This window comes from Periplaneta americana, chromosome 12 (genome assembly GCF_040183065.1).
Source record: "Periplaneta americana isolate PAMFEO1 chromosome 12, P.americana_PAMFEO1_priV1, whole genome shotgun sequence".
Taxonomy (NCBI): Eukaryota; Metazoa; Arthropoda; class Insecta; order Blattodea; family Blattidae; genus Periplaneta; species Periplaneta americana.
Window position 1 is genome coordinate 89,419,936 of NC_091128.1, and position 23,956 is coordinate 89,443,891.

A 23,956-nucleotide genomic window follows, 5' to 3' on the forward strand; every position below is an offset into this window, starting at 1 on the left:
TTTGGAAATCTCTATGGCGTGGACCAGGTTAGATAGATTCTCTGAGTAGGTCTAAATTTTAAAATGTAGGTATGTAAGTGTTTAGGCTAACATTAAGAGGCGCGGTTGTGGTACTCGTACTTGCTGTCAAAAATAAATTATTACCATTCAGATACACATTGACAGTTAATTAGTGATATCATCGTTTTTGTAGTTTTAAAATTACGGAAAACATTTGATACGATTTTTTAAACTGCTTTAGTGTTATTGTTCCAAAGATCCACAGTCTAGCAAAAAAGTCTTGAAATTTCTATAAAACGTAACTTTCGAGGCAATAAAAATCATACATAACTTATATGGAATATTTAAAAGGCAACTTGAGTTATTGGGTTAAAATATTGAGTTTCATTCTTAAACTAAAGAAACGTGTGGTAATAACATAATTACAATTATCCTTAAGTTGATATCCACTTATATTTTTTATTACAGAGGAAGAGTGACGCGTTTTAGACGAGGCAGTTCAAATATTGACACCCTTTAACACAATGATCACAATCCTGTCAGGTGAAGAATCTTAATAAATTATTTTGGACAGTAAACTTTAACCCATTGATACCACACGTTTCTTTTGTTCCATTCTGAAGCTCCATTAATATATTTTACGTTAATCTAAACCGATTAGAATAATAATTGACAAAAATTGTTTGTGAATAAACGAGTGTTTCTAGGAAAATTATATATGTTTACATTAGCTACTGAAAAGCTTTACTTCTGCGTTAATTTTCAGTTAATTTTAATGTTATTAATTTGATCAATGACATAAAACTAATATGCCTTTCCACATACACTATGAATTTCAAAACTAGAAAAATATCTGTCAGCTAACATAGTGCATAGGTACTTCAAGCAAAACAAGAAAAAAAGAAGAGCCGAAGAAAAAGAGAGAGAGAGAGAGGTAAATAAAAAAGAGAAAATAAACAACAAAAAATTACACACTTATTCTAAAAGATACGCGGACGTCAGCAGACTCCAATCACTACCTGATCCGGTTAAAGGAATGCTCAGCGGAAAGTGTATGTCTGCGCCACAGCACATAAAGCCTGCGCAGCATCAATCGGAGGTCTCCGATTGAAAGCGTGCAAACAACCGCTCCGGAGAAAAACCTAATCATAAGCAGCACTATGACAATACATCCTGGATTATCTGGAAGAAGTGTCAGTCATTTTTAACTCTGCTTTTTAATTCATTTGCTCTCCCAGAGGAAAACAATGTAGTGTATAGAGAAGCATTTCGACAGTTGACTAAACAACAACAAATTAAAAACTATATCTTAGAGTGTCATTGTAAATGGGGTAATTTTTATTTTCAACAATAACAATGAAATGTATGAAGTTTTTAACAACAAGCATTAAGAAACTTATTTTTAAATAAAAACTACATTTAAATACTAACATCATGAGTACCGAGACGAGATGGAAAGACAATTTATCCGAACTTTTGGTCTCACCATAGGCAGATGCCAATCCAAAATATTTACGAAGAATGTTATTGTATGAATAACTATAAAGAATATAGATTTTCACCACCAAGAATCAGCCCATCCTTTCTTCGGGGAAGAATACATAAACAAGAGGTTAATATGGTTCGGTCATGTTCAGAGGATGACAGACAGTAAAATCTCTCCTCGAAACTAGCACCCAATAAACCGACAATACCAAAACAACAGCACTTTTTGTTAGGCCAAAAAAAAAAAAAAAACCTGCCTGTTGCCACAGCCTGGGCTGTCAGTGTTGCCATATTATGAAGTTCGCATGAACTTTCACGTTCAGTAAATATTCGAACCTAAAATTAGTGCATTATTTGTGTTGTGAGATCTTTTAAAAGAAAATCCATACAGTTTTTATGGTATTTAGTTATGATCAAGTGATTGAAAAATAAGCTTCACATGGCTGTAGTTTCAATAACTGGTATCACAAAATGCGGACAATTTTTTTTTAATATATATTCAATTATCCGGTAAAATCTCGTATCCGAAACTAGCCTGGTCCCTTGGTGCCGGTTAAGAGGGATTCTACTGTATCTGATAATCTGAACGAATTGAAAATCCAAACTACCCCCAACCTCATTTAGTTCGCATTATCGATGTTCTACTGTATTTAGCATCGATGAAGATGAAGCTGATACTAAGCTGGTATTTATTAAGATGTGGGCTGAGGACTTGCCATGAGGTTACCTGACATTCGCCTTACAGTTGGGGAAAACCTCGGGGATGGGGGGGGGGGGGGAATCCAACTAAGAATCAATCTCATGTCTGAAAGCAGCTCCAGATAAGCAAACGAGCCCATCAATTGAGCTACACTGGCAGATTGAGGACTGAAGGAGGAAAAGTGGATCAACAGAGAGGAATGGTGATTAGGAACTGTACATCAAAAGATGTTTTTAAAGTAGCTACAGATAATGAGAAAGTAAAAGGACACTGCAAGATATATCAGGAATTTCTTAATTTATGCAGAAAAAATACTTACACAGTTACAATCGAGCTAGGAGAACTAGAAGCTAATGGAATCTTGGCCAAAATATCTTCGAAGATGGCCCCACCTGCCCAGGTGGAGTGAGTGAGGAACAAGAACCATGCATGACAAGTAATCCAATCAACACAAAAATCTGGGAGGAGATGTTCACTAAATGTTGCTGCAGTGTCTGCACTCCTATCTTGCAATAGCTCAGTGGCAATGTGATGGAACTTCTCTGAGACAGTAACCAGTTGGTCTAATGACTCATGTGAAGAGGATTCCAAGCTCGTGAGGGACTTGCCAAGAGCCAGTGCAATCAGAACTGACACAGCCTTCTGTTTGTATGTTGATGCATTTTCTGGTGATGATTTTGCATTAGAGAGGTATAATTCACACAACGTCCGATACAGAGATCCCAGACCAGCCTTTTCCTGGTCGTTCAACACACTTACTACAGGCAGACTGCCTGGTTGCGCGGTTATGGCTGTTGTAAGTATCTTCCTAGCACCTTCATGATGACCCAGTTCACATTCTATTAAAGCATACTCCCGATAAAACAGTAAATTGTTTCTATTGCGATCCTGTTTTAAGAAATCTTTCACAGTAGATTTGAGCTTCTTCTTCCTATTCTGTGGTAACTTGCAAATACCTAACCTATTGAGAACTAGGAGAAGTCTTTCAAATCGCAGCCACCAAACACAAAATGCTGTCCTCGACGGCTCTGGCAAGCAGTCAGCACACAACTGAAACACTCGCACAACAAATTCCAGGTACTGTTCTTGGCCCAGTCTGTTATCCAAATATTGCGGACCTATCACCAATTGCGTCACATCTGCGAACAACCCTACACATTCCAATTCCAATGTTCCCGTAGGGAATAAAGCAGGAAGAAGCATTTCTACAGCATCCCAATACCACGATTTCTGATCTTTGTAGACAATTCTGAGAGCAGTGTCTCGGCATGGCAGCAGTGGCACTTTCAATAGCATTAATGCTATCGCTGTCAAATTAGGAAGAAGAGATGCAGTAGTTATGGGATGGAGGAGATCAGAGACATCATCAGAAAACACCACACGTTGTGGATCTTCGCAGTCTTCATCTGATACCCAGGGAAGCCAATGAACTCCTTCACGCAGCTGTTCCACACGAAGCCATATTTCAGACAGAGGTAGTTGTGAGGAGAGTATTCGTTCTTCTGTTTCAGCTGTAAGATACATTGATAGTTTAATTTTTTATAATATAGAAACTTTAATAACTAGAGAAGAAATTTTTATGTAGTATCAACAGCAAAATGTGTATATAAATATTTAGTAAAACAGAATGAAATATGTAAATTCATAAAAATATATAATATATACACATTATACATCAAGTAAATATTTTATTAAGAAACATTTATAATGTTTACTATGTTATGCCTAGGGCTGGGAAGTTGATAACCTAAAAATCAAAGAAAAATGACCTATAAAATGACTTTAAATTTCTGAAAATATGAAATTACCAATAGGCTATAAAAGACCATAGAATGCAATAAATGCAAAATAAAAGTAGGCTATACTAGTTCGTGATGAAGTGAAACGAGTTTCTATTGCATCCTGCATTGTATGTGATGTCTCAGAAAAAAGATGATATTTCATCAACTTCCGAACCCTAGTTATGATATAGACATTAATGTATTACTTGTACCTTGCTGTTTAAAACAGGTTATAGTACGTGAAGAGGAGGGTGGGAATTGGGTAGGTGAGGCTATACCCTGTAAGACAACTGGTCAAATTAAATTAATTATTGATAATTCAGTAGATCCCTGCACATTGCAGAGTCGTAGGCAATGAGACAGCTGATTTCTTCACCAAGAAAAATAGCAAAATTCCTCCAAAGTCAATTTATATCTGTGTCTTCTTACTATACTGTTAAAAGAATAATATGATCAGAAAATAACAATTTAATAATAAAAAAATGACAATGCCCCTAATGCAAATGGAAAAAATGGGAGATATTATGTAGTACACCTAAATTAATAACTGAATTTTCTTGTGTATCTGTAGTGTGTAGTGGCAACAATCAGATTACGTGCCTCAGTAAACATTTACACAAAATTGGTATTGTAGAATCTCCTTTCTATAATCTTAATGAAGATAGGGATCAAGATCATCATCTTCACTGTCCAAATTTATTTAATTTACAAGTCTTCCTGCTAAATGTTGAAGTGCAAGAGAGCAAATAACATCATTGTTAACTGCTCAACATTATACGCCAACCTACCAATACAATATATGCATTTTATTGCATGGCAAAATATGTAGCTATACTGTATGTTGAGTCCTCATGGGAGAAGAAAATTTTTCTCATGAAATTTTGGCCAGTGCTCACCCAGCATCGTGATGCACTTGGGAGCTACGATAGGTAGCAAAATCCAGTTGCCAAAGCCAGCTATAACGGCTGGGGGGATCGTGCTAACCACACGATACCTCCATTCTGATTGGATGATCGTCCACCTCTGCTTCGGCATGTGGACGTGAGGCCAGCAGCTGGCTGGTCGGTCTGGGCCCTTCATGGGCTGTAGTGCCATGGATTATTATACTGTTTGTTAGGCTAGGTTAGGTTAGGTTAGATTAGATTAGATTAGATTAGAATTTAGGCCAGTGTTTATCAATCCAAGATTCATAATAAATATGTAGTACAATTTAAAAGAAAGGACTTTTAGTGATAATATTTTCTTTATTACAATACAATGATTAAGAAACACCAAAGAATTAATTAATCAATCAATCAAATACTCAGAACACTACATTTCCTCTATTTGTTTTCTAATATGCCACACTTTTATCTGAAATGTTGATAGCTTTGTGTTTAGTATGTGCAACAAGTTCCTAGTTGATTTTTCTTTGCTGCAACTTCATCTATATTAGATTCAGAAATTCGAAAAAGCATCAACATTTTCAGTGTACAGTGCATTCTTTATTTTATATTTCTCAGATTATATTAATTTTCTGGCGTTTCATTGTAGAATTTCAAACTGTGTTATGATTAGAGCCCCTACAAACAATCCCCTTCTGGGCATCCAAATGGGGGACTAGTTTATATCCAGAATCTTTTCTTCTAGGGTAATTCATCATACGTATACAAGCATTTGTAGGAAGATTGTAGACTGTTTTGAATTTGGCACTTCCTCTGACTTGTAAAGAGGCAGTTTATTTCACCAAAAAGTTTAGAGATAAAAATAAAGCTCCAGATAAAAGACAGAAAAGAAAGGAAATACACCCTAGCACTCGAAAGTTAATATTTTACCATTGGGATATAAAAAAAAAAAAACAAAAAAATTGTCAAGTGAGACCAGGAAAGAGAAAAGAAAAGAGATTGATACAAGGAAGTAGAAGTAATGTTAATTTCGGCTCGGGATCCCATGGTTGCCAACCACATACTCATAGGAAATGAGCCCCTGAGGTTAGAAACATCAAAGATGTTTACCAGTATTTCACGACCTTCAAACACACTTAAATGTAAATCTATCAAAGAGTAATTCTGCTATTTTCCAACACCACCCTTACAAGCATAATAAATTATTACTATTAGTACTATCAATATAACTTGTACAGACTAACATTAAGATTAGGAAGATTTTCTTACTGACAAGCTCCTCGGAGAGAGTGGAATTGATTTTAAAATGGTTGCTGTCAGGTTGTGAGAGGTTCAGCTCCAGATATAATCTCAATAGCAACCAGAGCTGTTCCCATAGGCCTGCCTGACGAAGGAACAATCCACAGTCTTGCAGCAATGCTAGAAAAAAAATTGTGGCTAAAGAAAATGTATATTAATTTAGTGAAAGCATTGTTCCAATAATCACATGTAATCCACATGGAGTTTTACTGCGATGAAAAAAGTTGATCCATAGCAAATATATATTGAGTATTATTAAAACAACCAAATGATGTAACTGCTGTGTCAAAATGTATATGTTTGCATTACATATCTGATAAATCCAGGATATATGGAAGATATGGCTGCACTTTCCAAACAAGTTTAGTACGGTATCTTGTGTGATTTCTATGCTGTAAGAATGGGCATTAGCATGAGGAGGATAACGTCTTTAGACAATTTTTCACATCTGAAACTTATGACTTCTTTCAATTTGGCTTTGCCTATAAAATGCTGCATTCAATACTTCTTTTTTAATTTAAGAGAACGTTAATCAATTAATATCGCGGCCATCACATCCAAAAAAAACCGAAGCCATTCAAATTCTAGAATATCATTCATATGTTAACACATACTTTTTGTTTTAAATGTACAAAGTGAATAACTTTACTCATTTCACATTTTTCTTTATATTTTGATGTGTATAATTCCAGATTCCAGTGGTCAACCTCACTTGAGGACAGATGATTTTTCAATAAATCTTAGTAGTATCAGTTGATTTCTCTTTAACTCTATTATTTATTATTTTATTTATTTATTCTGGCGGAGTTAAGACCACCAGGACTTCTCTTCCATTCACCCAGAACAAAAGAAGCTTTAATGGTAGCAAATCTGAAAGTTTCCATTCTTTGCTAGCAATCTTGGTTTTATAAGCATACCTGCATACCCAAGTATCAACAGTTGTAACAATTATTAATTTATTCGTTTTCATTTGCATTTACCCATGGTCTTCAATAATTAGAACAGCAATCTATAAGGATGAAGTATACTCCACACGGATTTGAAAAATTACTGTCACCTTTTGCACTGACCTCTGATTGACCAGCACGAATCAGTCATTGGCTAGATACCAATACGTTATTATCTTATCAGTTAAAAAGAATCTCGCACCAACATGTATGTTTATAGAAGAAACCTTTGCAGAGCTGATGAGTACAATGAAATCGAGGCTACTGCAATCACTGCAAAACAACTGTACAATATGTACCTACCTAGAATTTTCAGCTCAGTTGGTTCTGTTTGAGCAGCTGGCACCCCTCTTCGGAGTTGGTGGAGACGTGTCATGGCCTTGTTATACAACTGTGTGACAGCTGGCACAGTGCACATTGCCAAGGAGCACTGCGTGGCTGCCACGTAGCCATGCCATAATGCAAGGTTGGCGGGCTGTTTTTCCAGCATGTCTCCTAGCTGACGTGACAAGGTGTCTGCAGGAAACATTGCCTCTGCTACGGCAATTCTCTCTTTCAACAAAATTTCCGACTCTGGGTTATGCTGCAAGGCCTGGAATATGGTCAAGCAATATTCAGAGTATTATTTCCATACCGGGAAAGTGTACACAGTGGAGCTTCAATTAGTTATCTTCAACAATTTTCATTTCTACTAACCATCATTCGATTTTAGTTTAAAGTCTAATAATCGTCATTTTTGCCAGACCGTATACCAGTACATTTCTCCTGGAAGACTAATTTCGTACAATCTCCAGTCATGACCCTGAGTATTACATTTCCTAGGCCCACTGTTCTTTTGACATACCTAGGTTTCAATTTCAAAATTTGAAAACAAACATGATGTCCCATCAAAATATACAATTCAGTGTTTATTAAATTTTACAGCATGAAACGTGCCGTTTGGGGAGGAAAATCTAAATTCAGAATTGTACTCGTAATAACACTGATAACCTTAAAGGAAGGCTATGTTCAATAATGACAAACAAGCAGTAAAAACATTTCATATAACATTTAAAAGAAAAATTTATAAACGAAATAAAACAATTATCAACTGACAAGTTAAGAATAATTACAAGCGTCAGGCATGATCTCTCTATTAAGGCAAACAATGATAACATAACAAGTTATACAAACTTTCTTCACTTAAGCCATCTCTCTCTCCTTTAGCACTGGAATTTATATGCCTTCTGATATATACCTGACCGAGATTTAAATACCACAATAACCCATTTACTGCTTTCATACAACTACTACAGTTTTTTCAATGATAAAGTTACTGTCAATATCTGAGAAAAGTAGTTGGGAAAACTAAGAGAGATAGAGTTAGAAATATAAATATTAGAAATGAACTACAGCAGGCACCAGTGGTAGAACAAATTGAAAGGAAACAACTGAATTGGTTTGGACATCTGGTTAGAATGGGAGATGAGAGGAAAGTGAAAGAAGTATTCGAATCAAGAGTAGAAGGTAAAAGGAGGAGGGGTAGACCAAGAATAGAATGGGAACAATACGTTAATGATATGGTGAGGAGAAGAGGGATGGAAATCCGGGAAATAAGAAGATTGGCATTGGACCAGGAGAGATATAAGAAATGGGTGGAGGACCCGACGCTGCAAGGCATAAGGGATAGATGAAGAAGAAGAAGAAGAAGAAGAAGAAGAAGTTACTGTCAACTAAAGTGAAAATTAGGAGTCAAAAGGTTAAGTCTTACTGTTGAAGTCTTGTAAGAAATGTAATGGATTTAATCATTTTCATTAAATTAAATCAATATTATAGGATAATATTTCTTGTAATATATAATTTTAATCATTCTCTAGATACTTTGGAGCTTTTGAGATAAAGTGATCTCTCTCACCCCAATCTCACTTCATGTGACTTATTTTTATGGGGTTATGTGAACAGTAAAATGTTTGTGTCACCTTTACCACTGGATATTGATGAACTGAAGCTGATAATTACTACATCTATCGATACAATTGACACGAATATGCTAGAAAGTGTTTGGAATTAGCTGGATTACAGACTGGACATCTGTAGGGTCACAAATGGTGCTCACACTGAGCATCATTAGAGTACATAAAACTTTCACTAGTTGTAAAACTTAGCTTGGTATAAGAAAGTCAAAATGTGTGAATCATTTACGGACACAATGTATTTGTTAAAGAATAATTTTATTAGATAAAAGTGCAAAACTATTTTCACTTCCGGCCAGGTCTGCCCAAAATATTTTTGAGTGTAACTATCGTGTTATCAAGTAGCACCTTTTAAATTACAAAATGATTATAACTGTCTCAATGAACATTTATAAAAGATGGGAGATGCTATACAGAATGAATATCACTGTGCAATGAATGACATTACTTGAGAACGAAGGGATGACATTAAACTACATTGGGAAACAAGGACAAATGGTGTAAACAAACTCCAACCAACTTGAATACATTAAAAGTTACCTATTAAGCAATTATTTTAAGTAAATTTGCATTAAAAGAACTGTGTAAGATATCATTGATGATTCGCCTGAAGAACTATTTTCAAACAAATTTCCCGAAGCAGCCTACTTGATTTATGTAAGAGAACATTGTAGATAATGTCGGTGTTAATCATGTCTTACCTTATCTAAGATGGCTAACTTTCTCTCAGCCAATACACGAGCACCCTTTGCTCCACCACCTCTGCGGTAATGCCTTTCAAACTGCGAGATGACATCCTGCAATTGTAAACAAAGAAAAGATATTGAAGAATGGACTGGAAGACTTGCTTAAATAGGACGTGCATTGTAGTTGATGTTCCCGATATATTAGGCATAGATATAATGTTGTAAACTCTCAGTTAACATACTGCAGTTTATGTTTTGCTCGACAGTGCACGCATTTTTATTTAAGTTTGATGTCTAATAAACTCTCACTTTGAGAGAGAAACAGAGGTTAAGGGCATTTCGTCGCCTGAATGAAAGAACTAGGTAACTCGAAATTTGCGTTTTTTAGTTACCTCTTTTATAGCATAGGAAAAATCGCAGAAAATGTAACCCAGGATCTAGGTAACTGATCGAACAACACCAGCGACATCTATTTTCCAATATAACAAACAGGTAAAAGAAAACGAGACATATTCCTTAGTGCAATAAATAAGTAAAGAGGCGATGTCACAAAATATGAAAAATCAAGTTACCTAGTTCTTGCATTCAGGCGACGATTTGAGAATAAGGTTCTTAGGAAATATTTGAGGCTAAGAGGAATGAAGTTACGGAAGAATGGAGAAAGTTACACAATACAGAATTGCAGGCATTGTATTCTTCATCTGACATAATTAGAAACATTAAATCCAGATGTTTGAGATAGACAGGGCATGTATCACAGATGGGCAAATCCAGATGCGTATAGTGTTAGTTGGGAGGCAGGAGGGAAACAGACTTTGAGGAGGCCGAGACGTAGATGGGAGGATAATATTAAAATGGATTTGAGGGAGGTGGATGTGATTGTAGAGACTGGATTAATCTTGCTCAAGATAAGGACCGATGGCGGGCTTATGTGAGGGCAGCAATGAACCTCCGGGTTCCTTAAAAGCCATAAGTAAGTATAACAGATTTCAGTTTCAGTCTGTAAGAAGCAAATGACTGAAATTTAAAAAAAAAAAAAAAAAAAAACATAGGTAAATACTAATTAAGTAAAATGGATCACATGGTTCTAAACCAGTGGTAACCAACTCATGCTCTTTGTGCAAGTGCATTCTTCGCTACACAAAAGCAGTATGTGAGAGCAGATTGTCCCAATGCTTGCAATACCAACGTTACTCTTTTTTGCTCGTGAGTGCACGTGAATTCATACAGTGCTTCGTAAGAGCAGCTGAGTTGGTCACCACTGCTTGAAATACTGAAAGAGGGAAAAAACAGAAGTAAAAACAAGAAGAATAGAGGAAGAGGCAAGAACAAGTACTTACTTACTTACTCATAGCTTCTAGAGCACCCGGATCATTGCTGCCCTCACATAAGCCCGCCATCAGTTCCTATCCTGTGCAAGATTAATCCAGTCCCTACCATTATATCCCACCTTCCTCAAATCCATTTTAATTTCATCCTCCCATCTACGTCTCAGTCTCCCCAAAGGTCTTTTCCTCTACAGCCTCCCAACTAACACTCTATATGCATTTCTGGATTCGCCCATACATGCTACAAACCCTGCCCATCTCAAACGTCTGGATTTAATGTTCCTAATTATGTCAGATGAAGAATAAAATGCGTGCAGTTCTGTGTTGTGTAACTTTCTCCATTCTCCTGTATCTTCATCCCTCTTAGCTCCAAATATTTTCCTAAGCACCTTATTCTCAAACATCCTTAACCTCAGTTTCTCTCTCGAAGTAAGAGTCCAAGTTTCACAACCATACAGAACAACTGGTAATATAACTGTTTTATAAATTCTAACTTTCAACTTTTTTGAGAGCAGACTGGATGACAAAAGCTTTTCAATCGAATAATAACAGGCATTTATCATATTTATTCTGCATTTAATTTCCTCCCGAGTGTCATTTATATTTGTTACTGGTGCTCCAAGATATTTCAATTTTTCCACCTCTTCAAAGAATAAATTTCCAATTTTTATATTTCCATTTCGTACTACATTCTGGTCACGAAACATAATCATATACTTTGTCTTTTTGGCATGTACTTCCAAATCTATCTCTTTACAAGAACTATCAGGTGACAATAACTATTAAAATGATGATGGTGGTGGTATATTATGATAATTATATAATCATAATGATGTTGTGATGAATTGTAATGGCGACAGTGGCAGCAGATGTAATGGTCTTGATGATCTTTATGATGATGATAGTGATAATGATCATGATAGTGGTAGTGGTAGTGATGATATTATACTATTTAGATTACACTGAACATATAAACTTAAGTGAATACCTGAAACTGAACGTATTTGAGCCAAAGTTCAATATTTGTTGGCTGGTCAGTGAGGGATTTATTGTACTGAGCAGTGTTCTTGGACAAGTCCTCTTCTAATCGCCAATCCGTTGTAAATTTGCTACTATCGTCTATCTGTAACTCCTGAAAATAATTTCAAGATCTGTAGGAACAATACACATTTTTTAAAACAATAATTACTATGGCAAAAGTTTCCTGCAACTTTCCCTACATCTGCTTTATAGATGCACAAGAAATTGAATTTATTCCACATTACTCCATGCGTTTAATTAAAAATACAAATAAACTATACTTGAATTCTTGATTAATGAAATGAATAAGTCTACATATGCGTTTTTGGGCGTTCATGGTGAATTTGATCAGAAATAGATTTTTGGGTATTCCACCATGTTCTGGAAGTTTAACATTTCTAATGTTTAGGAACTAGCCTACATACAGATTCCATAATCAGGGTAAACAGATGTCACCAGAACGTTGCATACTTTTGGGTTCTTATGTCTGACTACTCTAGGCAATTGAGCACATATTGTTTATTGTTCATGCTCAATACATTAGATTATCTGTAATAGCAGTGCATTGCATTAATGCATAATTAAAGAAACCATGGAAATTAAAATATGTCACAAAACATTAAACTGGGACAGTGAGTTCACAATTGAACAAGACATGGATACCGATTTTACATATTTTTAAAACACAAAGAAGAAAATATGATACGTATTCAAAACAATTACTCATGTATAATAACACAATACATTTTACTATTTGACATGCACTTAGCTGAACCATTACTTCTTTAACTTCAACGTCTCTTTATCATCGTTACTATAGCATCCTAGCGATATATGCCATATTGGTTTTGCATAGTGCCTGAGGCTATCAATAGCAGAATGAATGAAGGAAAGAATGAACAAACAAAGGAAAAAAGGTAAGAACGAATGAATAAATAAATAGATAACTAAATAAATAAGTAAACAAGTAAATAAATAAATTATGCAGATCATATAACTAGATACTTATTTTTGAGGCCCAACAATTGGATTTTTCTTCTCTCTAGTAATAATATTATTAATTAGCATTATTAATCCGAGGTTGCTTATTACGATTTGTAGTTCTGTAGGTTTTTCCACATAGCGGAGAGCTGGTCCACTGCTATAACCCGCAACCTAGAGAGCCAGTCTAGTTTTGGTCTGCCTTGGGTATTTTATTTCCCCAGCACCCACCATATCTGGTGGGCATTCCCCGATCTGCCACCTGGGGAGTCATCCAATAGGGGACTAGCAACCACAAACGAGAAAAAGCAACTGAGCTGATTTGGACAAATTATGAGGAAGGAACAAAGCGATGGCTCTAAAAGAATGTTCCAGAGGCAGAGGACTACGGAGCATTCCAAGGAGAAAATGGTTTGAGGGCATCAGAAGGACCATGACTGTTAGAGATCTTCATGGGGAAGATGCTCTAGATAGAGAGAGGTGGCGATTAGAAACAGGGAGGCGGCAACAGTTTTATATATATATATATATATATATATATAAAAAATTAATCCCGAATAATTATTTATAGTTCACTTTTACATACATTTATATTATAATATATTATGTTCATGTTATTTGGGTGTATCATTGAACTCTAGCAATTAGTTTTCTTATATAAAAATAGCGAAAAATAAATGATACTCAGTTGCCTGAAGTAGACTGATATAACAAGCTCAACAGATTAGGCGACCTTTCTGGTAAAACCTATCTGCCCTGATGGTGTAACCTGTATGTAGTTCCGAAAGGTTGGAAATGTTAAGTTTCAGAACATGATTGAATATTCAAAAGTCTGTTTTTGAATATTACTATATGTTTGAAACTGTTATACATTATAAGTCATAAAAAGATTGGAGTATTTTAATGGTGCCTGATTGCCCTTTCCAAGGTTCATGACAAAGCAATAATTCGTTTTGATAATTTTCACTGCTAAAAATTCAGAAAAGAGAAGATGACATTCAAAGCTTTCCAAAATTATACATAAATTTCCTTAAAAGTTAACATTAAAAAGACATTATGCAAAATCAGTCCAATCCTAGAGAGAATAGCTCTTAATAGATTTTATTTCCCTTGTCTTCCCTGATGGAACTGATTAAGTTAACTTCAAAACGATTAATGTTTTTACATATATACCATGACAAAAACATCACAAATTTCGCATCACAATGAATATTTTGAACTCTTAAATTATATTTTAAAAGATGTATCAGAAATAATGCCAATGTAGTTTCCTTCTAGAAAGAGGGAAGTGGAATTAGATCTTTATTCTGCTTAGTTATCACCGACAATTTCCAGAATATACTCAGAAAGTCTGGATTCCAGATTAGATTAGATTACGTGAGATTTACAAGGATGTCAATAACTAACCTCATGCACAATGACCCTGAAGATTTAATGAGTTCCCATTATCTTAATCCGTAACCAGAACAGCATCTACTGTATAGCAACAGTTACTATGCAAGTAAAATAGCTGCTGAAAATCCGAACTTTTCAGATTTCATATAACATTCCTTATACTTCTTAAGTTACCAGATCAACAACACATTTAAGGTGTTTAAGCAATTTGGCAACCCTGCTATTATATGGTTTTTTAACTAGAACTTTTAGTACCAGCAATCTTCGATATCTTCTCCAGTACTTCCTATGTTATCATTCAATCCCTACCAGTTTGCTTCACAGGTTTATAAGATGGACCATACAAGGGACCAAAATAACTGCTTGTTTTTGGAAAATCTAGAGAATTATTTAGGACCATTTTCAAAACTACAAATAATGCTCATGGCTTATCAGTATATTTTTTCATTAATAAACTTCCTCGCATGTAATCGTGAAAACTTCGTAACTAATTCAACAGTTCATAGCATAAATATTCGTAAAAAAAATGACTTTCATACTCCATTGGCAAGTCTATTGTGCTATCAAAAAGGAGTGCGTTATATGGCAGTAAACATTTTTAATGGCCTTTCTATGGATATAAAAAATAAAACTCAAAACATAAGATTATTTAGGGGCAAATTAAAGAAGACCTAATTTTTCACGCTTTTTATTCTGGAGGTGAATTTATAACACAAATACTGTACTTCTGTCTTATATTAAGTATCGATACTAACACCTTGTGTTGTACTAGTATAATGTAAAACTTTTTTTTATATATTTCAACTAGACTGTGACAATAATTAAGACTTTGTAGTACTATTAAGATTTTTTTTGACATGTTCCATATTCTAGCTGTGAACTGATGTACGAATACTATGAAATGTAAATACAGTCAACTCCTGATATAATGAACCTACGCAGACTTGCATATTTCGTTCACTATATCCGAGGTTCACTATATCCGAAGTGTCTTTCCCCTAACCTTAAATGACAGAAATTAATGAAATTGTGAAGAAAATAAAATATTTAATTTTCGTGGAATGCATTACACTGTATACTGTATACTGGTACTCACAGTTGATTTACTTAAACTATGCTGTCGACCCACGTCCGCTTGCGAAAGGCCATGTTCATTGTCACTTATAATATTCGCTTTATCTTCCAAAGAAAACACTTTACGCTTCGACATTTTTATACAGTACATTCACTATTGGAACACTAGAAACAGACTGATCAGGAAGAATGACAAACACTGTTATGGTGTGACTGCATACTCAGCCTTGGAATTTCCCGGGTCACTTACTGGAAACTGGGAGAGGGTTGATGGAGTTTGAAAGTCATCGAAATCGTACCTTCATTTATGCTCTGGACATAGTATATAATACTTCAAACAAGAATTTGTCAGGATACAAGGTTCATTATAACCGAAGCGAGAGTTCACTATAAACAGAAATATTAATGTATTTTTTTAATATCTGCGAGTCGGGACTAATGATTTAGGTTCACTATAGCCGAATGTTCACTATAACCGAGTTCACTATATCCAGAGCTGACTGTAAATACAACACAATTATTAATAATTTCTGCTTCACTTGTTGCAATACTCAATTTCCACGAAATTTTTCAAATAAAGAAACTGGTTAGTTCCTCTCGAAATATCTTCATCTAAGACTCTTTCTACACTTTGCCAATCTGTAATACTAAATTCCATTCCTGATGTGGGAACATATATAAGACATAATTCGTTAGTCCTGTTGATAGAAAAGTCAGTATTATGACTAGAAGAATTTAACATAGATGAGAGAAATAGTCTGTAAATTTTTCTTGGTACTCTCTTATACAGTGACAATATTCTTTTACACGTAAATCTACAAGAGATCCCAACTCTTTCTCTCAATGGTAAAGCCATTTATCTTCCTTAAACATTAAGTTTCGTCAGTGTGAATCTTCAAACTTCCAATCCCATGACGAATATACATACTACTCGTCCACTGAAGACATCGATATATGACCATAATATATAACTTCTTTTTTTTTTTTCAAGGGTAGGTTCTTGACTTTGTGTCATTCTCCCAAATGTCCACATCTGTGAGCAACATGCATCACAAAAGGTGAACTACATAGCACCACCACATACAGTGATGATTAATGGAACAATAACGGAATGCCGGTATAACATACTAATTTAACAGGAAAATGCTTTATAAGTGAATTAAATGTTTGAACATCCAAACCTTCGCTTTGTGTTCATTCTTGTCTTCACTCGTTTCTTTAGTAGAAATGACTTCTGGAGTGTCAGTGAGGTGGAGATGTTTGTAATAGCGATGTAGGCGTTTCTTTTTCTTTGACAGTCTTCTGAAGTCTATGTGACCAACTGTAAATTGTCGAAGGGCATGATACCTGATACAATACGAAAAAGAAAAAAGAAAATTAAAAAAATACATCAAATTATCTTGCAATTAAACAGCCCGAGTTCAAATCCTGATTGATCCACCCGATCCAGCCTATTAGCACTGAGCCACTATGGCGGTATAATTAAAATAAATAATTGCATATGTATTTTCTATTTTCGTATAAATTCGCCTTCATTCATGTATATATTACTGTTGTTCTTATATTTAAACAATACAGTAATTAAAAAAAAATCGTGTAAAATTAAAATATTTTGTTATTTGTCACATCTGTTACAGAAAAAACAGCTTTCTTAAACTCCAAAAAATTATTTAATTCCAAACCAAATTAATGAATTACTAGTGAAGTCTATTATATTCAATAGTTCTGTAGAAAAATTAAGTCTTATTTAGTTTAAAATATTAACAGAATTTGACCAAAATACCAATGAATGCAAAAATGGAGGTACAAATTCTGTAACATCCATTAGACCTTTACCCCCACAAATGAAAAGGAAGAGAGTATGTATGAATATTTTATAACAAAAATTGGCAGACCTGTAAATATATCCTTAAATTAAGTTTCTACCTTTAAATAATTATTTGGATATAATATATACAATTATTGTAACAGTGATAAGAAAAAACATACGTTACAAATAATGGCTGAAATGTCTTCATATTCCTTAAATAGCTTAACACAAGAAATATCGATCATTTATAAAAAATATCTCACTGTGGCACAGCTGGTTTTAACAACGTTGAAACAGAAAGATATCCTCGTTCACATGTCTTGTCTTCAAAAAAGTCTCTTCTGTCATTTCGTACAATTTCAGGCTCTTCATACTTCTTTCTGTAAATTACAATAAAAATGTAATGAAAATAATTTTTCTAACAAGCATAATAATTACAACTGTAACTAATTTGTAAATTAATACTGACAGGTCAAAATATCTAGCAATTTCTCGAAATTCACCTTCATGCAATCACTACACATTAACACAAATACATTTGAAAAATCAGGATTGAAGTGATGTTCTCTAATGACAAAACTGCCAATTCAGATAATCATTCTTGTGACATGGTCGTTCGAAGGTAGATCTTTATTAACTTCAGTTCCAACACTCGCACGTGTGTTTGTTTTGAAATATTTCCTACTAAGTGATGCACTTAAACTTGGCTTTGATTTTCCTTATTTGTTTTTCTTTTAAATATATCCAATTCAAATTTTCTTCCCACATCACGATCTCTATATGATGTTACTACATGTCTATGTCTTTAAGAAATGAGTATTAACAGACACAATTCTTTAAAACATCTGCACACATACTCCTACAACAATTAGGGAAATTCGAGACAACTGGGAATTATATTACAAAAGGTAAAGAGTTCTCTTTAAACACCATAAGGCGCATGGGGACATAGAGGAAGAACTCCATGTTTTCATGACCTCAGCACCACACTCCAGCTGCCTTTTTATCCCCAGAAAAGACTCAGTATTCAATCTTATAGGAGGCTGAGTGAACACCAGGATAATTCTGGAAGTTTGGCAACAAGAAAAGTCTCGCTACCACTTGGAGTTGAACACAGAACCTTAAAGCCCATAGCTATTGATGAAGAAGATTACAGATTTTTTAGAAAAATGTTACATTACGAAAGTTTCTTTAAAAATGCTTCCAACAAGTTTTATTCTATGCAAAATTTTGATAGGACTAAATATTTAACGAGATATATGAGTTTTGAAATAACAGTGCGTTTTACGTCATTGCCGCCTCAATCAGAGTAATACCACAGTCTACTATATACAGTCGCGAAGCTTGAGGTGATTTTTTGCAAATCTCGTGATAAAGCGCTCCAAGCGGTTAGCAACTAGAAACAATAGATTGTCCACGGTCGACTTTGGACTGTGTCGTATTTCCATCGAGTGCTAGCGTATTTCACATTGATGCTTGTGAAATGTTCGTTATTGGTTGTAATGAAAATGTTAATGGCTAAAATACAATAATTGGAATAATAATATTTTACTAGAGACGTAGAAAAATTAAGTTTGTTTTAATGAAATATATTATTTATTGATCACGTTTTATTTTCAATTCTGGTGGGATTATTATTGCTTAGGCCTACTTTTTTTTTTCAAAGGATATGTTTTTAATTATAGCTGTTAATTTTGTTATTATTTTTATTTGTTACTCTACTAGAAACGTAGAAAAAGTCTGTTACAATAAAATTTATTGATCACGTTTTATTTCCAATTCTGGTGTGATTATTATTGCTTAACCTCATCCCACTTTGTTAACTATGTAAGCCTACACTACAAGTACCGGTACACGTAAGTTACTCCATTAATTCATATTTCCATTATTATTGTTGTAAAGGGAAATGCAAATTAATATTTATTGATTTCATAGTTAATTATCGCTATAATCTTGAATGAGTTAAGCGATTATAGTAAATTTCAGTTCGTTTTGCACAAACAAAAATAATATTAACCTATTTCTTGCAGGTATCTTCGAGTTTATGGTGGAATTTAATATACTTCATTAAAATAATAAATTAACTTTATGCATTTAATATTTCAATAATGTAAGGAAGGTGTTAATTTTTCCAAAAGAACAGAACGAAAGTGTAACATATTTTGTCGTCTACTAGGAGAGAGATCTGCGATGATGAGGCGATAGTAGTGATCCTAGTGGTGGGCAACTACCCATGTTTGCATTTTTAGTACATATTGAGCTTCGCGACTGTATATAGTAGACTGTGGTAATACAATGAAGTGAAAACAAATGACTCTGCATTTATTTAAGGCAGCCTTGCACAACAAACGGAAGATATTAATTTAACAATTTTATACAGATATCATTGCATTGCATATTATATACATATAAATGTTCATCAATATTAATATATAAAGAGTGAGTGTTTGTGTGTTTGTATAACATACCTACCATATTTCATCGCATAATCGTCGCATTTTTATTACTTTTTTTTTTTACGTGAAAATATACAGTGCGACCATTATGTGAAGAATAAATTCAAATGGTAACGATTGATTGCATTAACTTCCAGTAACCAGCTTCTGTATGTAACAGGGGCATGTGGAGCAAGCAGGGCCAAGATGTGTGATTGCTAACAGAACGGGAAGGGGGGGGGGGGGGGCGCCAGTAATAGTGTGTGATGCGGGAAGTGTAACATGAATAATACCTTAAAAAAATAATAATTACTGTGTTGTTATTGAATTAAAAACACTTTTTTATTGACTAAAAACATTCACGGCTTGCTGAATCACATGTAACGGTACATCTGATACACTGAAGTCGATATTATCTGACTATGGACCAGTCCTCGGAAAAATGATTAGTCTAGGCCTAAAAAAAGTATTTGAACACTCGGAGCTAACAATTGTACTGAACTAAAGGCATTTCTGTCTATTGGCTTGGTGCTAACATCTTGCACCCTATTCCATTCACTTTAGTCAGCTGCCACTACCGTTTCTTGCACATTCGACCTTAAGCATAAAGATACTTTGTGTTGCAATGATGGCACATTATTTTTAAATAAGGTACTTAAAGATTATACTTTAAATTTTTTACAAAAATATTGAGTTTTAGTTTAGTATTACATTGTGGTTAATTTTAAATAGGATTCTATCAAAAATTGTTTAACGGGAACTTAATTTTCATATGTACTTACAATGACAGGTACATTTGTGAGAGGATTCTAAACAAAGTACATAATGAAGATGTAGATCTCAACTCTTTTTTTCAAGTAGAATTGCAGCAAAAGATACTTAGTTACATCAGCAGGTGCCAAAAATGTACCTGGAATAAGAGGGTCGATACTTTCAACTAGAGTAAGCACATCCATCTTAAAATGTCGACTTTTAATCAATTATTACGGAATCTGCTATTGTTGCATTGCAGTAACGAGAATAAGAAGCTTGCATTGCCAGCATGCACTGGTGTAAAACTATAGAACACTTGCTAGCCTACAATCTTTAAAGATGGTTACTGAGCTCTATCTGCATTTTGCTATGAATGAATGCATACATAGCCTGTAAGTGATGAGTGGGGCGATGTCTTTATGAAAGTTATTATTAAACCGTGGGATCATAAAAAAAATAAGGACATAATGCAAGAACTTCAAATAGAACCCATTATGCAGTTCATCAGCAAATATCAACTTCAGTGGAAGGGTCATCTCGAACGAATGGATTGATACAGAATTCCAAAAGTACTGTTTCATTACCATCCACATGGAAAAAGATCTCTAGGTCGTCCGAAGAAGAGATGGACTGAAAATTCTAGTTTGAGGCCATAACAGGCCATTCGCCTAATATTTGTTAGGAAGACGACAATGACGATTATTAAACCGCAACAGTAAAAAAATGTTTATCTTCGTTACCACATTCCTTTCTCGCTGGACCTCATCTCGCAAGGCTTACGAGCATGCGACTGTACCCTCTTTCACTAATTTCATATGTAGTGTAGCTGTAGCCTATTCAACCTTCACCTCCATCATATACAAGACAGAAAAAGAAAGGGCCAATCTTCGATATCTTCCCACACTGTACATAGGACTGACATCTGATTTGCATTTCGTTATGGGTTAGATGGGTCAAATGAGGCAGTAGGCAGAGGTATGTGATAAGGTTAGTGAGAGATATTTAAATGACGTGAGGTCGAAGAATAGGGTTGCCAACTAGCCATATTTCACCAGCACAGCCGGAAATTTTGGCAGATCTCAACATAAGACCAGTGGCCAGTATCAATTCCTTACCGATCCTACTTGTGCCCAGTAATTTTATTAAACGAATTAGAGAACTTGTGATAACAGCTTCTATCATACATGTTAAAATGGATTTTTCTCTATTTCGTGAGACATTTTAACCTTTAATTAAGAGCAGCTAAAGATAATATGGGAATTTTCAAGTATTCTTCATCCTAATACTTGATAGTTGTACACCAAAAGTGGAAGAAATTTTAAGTATTAGACAAAAACTAAGGCCGCAACTAGATGAAGATTACTCTATGATGAACTGTGCTTGTTAAATGTCGTGGACTCTTCTTTTGTGGACGATGCACATTTGACAAGTTTTATAAAATAAATAGTGTAAATATTTTCAGGCTAAAGATGCCTTAAAAAAAATCTCCACGTATAAGAATGGTAGTCCAATACGTGTTTGCTATTTCTGCAAGCAATTCTTTTATGAAGCGGGACTTCAGTACCTATCATAAGTATCTTATGGAATAATGGAGGAACCATTTAAGCGTGGAAATAGTAAAAGCTGAACTTTGTACTGGGGAAAATCTTAAATTTTGCTTATAGAATTTTATCACTAGCATAAGAAAAAGAAGTTCTTAAGGCTATGGTATCAAGCTCTAAACACAAAATTAAAAACATTTTGGAACGGAAGATTGTTTCCCAATTTATTATTATTTTGCTCTAACATAGAGCAGATTCTGTATTTAGTATACTAGGCCTATATATTCATATAAAATGACCGGTAATTTTATTTACCAGAGTTGGCAAGCATACCGAGGAATGTGAAAAAAGTTTCAATGATTTCAAGTACGTTTTCTCTCCCAAGTGTAGTGTGGGGAGGTATCGAAGTTTCACCAAACGAAGTAACTGCTGTTTAGGCTACATCCCTTACATCATGGCAACAAGATGACATTTTATCTTTCAATTGTCAAGTTATTTAGTTCTCACAATAAATTTAGACCGATATGACAGTTAGGGCCTATTTAGTGAAATTAATCGTATCACCTCTTATGTTTGTGATGACTTTTTAACTTCTTATGCTTTGAGGACTTCTTACTCTTGTGAGAGACTGGAGATTCTGATCGTTTTTTCAATGAAGGAGCTTTCGGAAAATCCTCTTCATTACAGCGTTCTGACAATGTCTTTGCGACAACAGAAGCTCCTACTGTTTCACCAGGTAGTGGTATTTGTGATATTTCAACAGCAAAACTTGCATTTGTTAACCACGATCCTTCTGGAAAGAAAGTCGTAAAATGCTTTTACTTTGAGATTTTAGAAGATTGGACACTAAATTATATGTCACTGAGGCTTTATACATTTTGATTTATATTGTACTGCAATACTACCATTATTACATAATATGTAGTGACCTACCTACAATTTAATACTTTGCAATAAACTAACCTGTACGTTCTGATGGTTGATTTTCTTCATCATCGTTGGTTATTTTCTGTGGTTTCGTATTATTTGAGTACGCCGGGAATAGAGACATTGTGTACATAAATTGTATTATGTACAATTGTGTCTATACACTTCTTGAATAGGTTATGGTTAGTACGTACTTACATTACATTACTCAATTACTTTCATAAACAAACTCCAGTCCATGGAGGAAGGCAAGGAATATTATTTCTCCATGCTCTAGTGACTGGAGTCAAGTCGTATACACATTTCTATTAAATAAATAAACGAGGGTATTTAGTTTATAGGCATTGCCGCTCGAGCGTATATGAATTCCCCTTTCTACAAGTTTCCAATAGATGTCAGGAACGCATAATTTAATTCTCGAGAGACACTTCGAAGATTTATCCTCACAGGAGAGACCCTACATTTACGCTGCAATTTGTCACAGAGGTGTGAATCTGTCAAGTGTTACGTAATTTAATTGCACGTGAAAAAGTGGTGAGTGTATATCTCTGTCTCTGTGTAACGTCATAGTTTGCGGTTAGGGAGAAGAGAGGCAGCACAAGATTGCAATCCTCTTTAATGCTCTGACGCCCGCATTCAAGAAAAGCCACTTGAAATTTACCAGTTTACTCACTGGCAGAAATATAATAAAAAAAAAAAAAAAAACTGTATCTAACTGGGACTTTAGGGTAATTGTTTATTTCGTTCCTTAAGCATTAATTTAAATTTGTTTAAATATGTACACTTGGTCAAAATGAAAGTGGCGGTCACTTGAACAGCGAAAATTTTCCAAGAACCTTCGGGTGAGCGAGCAGTTCACTACCGTAAAACTCCGTGCGCCTCGCGTCGCTTTAGTTAACTCCATAATACAAGGCGCTGATTTGGGCTACCTCCACAGCATGCTTCGAATCTCCGTAGT

At 34.7% G+C, this 23,956-nt stretch overlaps 1 protein-coding gene across 2 annotated transcripts in view; it reads right to left on the reverse strand.

The window, feature by feature from the left end:
• The window catches only part of LOC138710666 (nuclear exosome regulator NRDE2), a 37,376-nt gene extending 13,923 nt beyond the window's left edge, over nucleotides 1-23,453 (reverse strand). The window contains exons 1-9 of one of the 2 annotated variants that reach the window (XM_069841722.1): nucleotides 23,035-23,453; nucleotides 22,636-22,861; nucleotides 17,606-17,722; nucleotides 16,714-16,879; nucleotides 12,051-12,194; nucleotides 9,750-9,845; nucleotides 7,400-7,688; nucleotides 6,120-6,269; nucleotides 2,505-3,696 (exon numbers count right to left, since the gene is read on the reverse strand). In XM_069841722.1, the coding sequence (XP_069697823.1) occupies nucleotides 2,505-3,696; nucleotides 6,120-6,269; nucleotides 7,400-7,688; nucleotides 9,750-9,845; nucleotides 12,051-12,194; nucleotides 16,714-16,879; nucleotides 17,606-17,722; nucleotides 22,636-22,861; nucleotides 23,035-23,131 (2,477 nt within the window). In that variant the 5' untranslated portion in view covers nucleotides 23,132-23,453. Of the gene's footprint in view, nucleotides 1-2,504; nucleotides 3,697-6,119; nucleotides 6,270-7,399; nucleotides 7,689-9,749; nucleotides 9,846-12,050; nucleotides 12,195-16,713; nucleotides 16,880-17,605; nucleotides 17,723-22,635; nucleotides 22,865-23,034 lie in introns of both variants that reach the window. The other variant, XM_069841721.1, reaches the window with a different exon arrangement.
• Nucleotides 23,454-23,956: the final 503 nt, after the last annotated feature.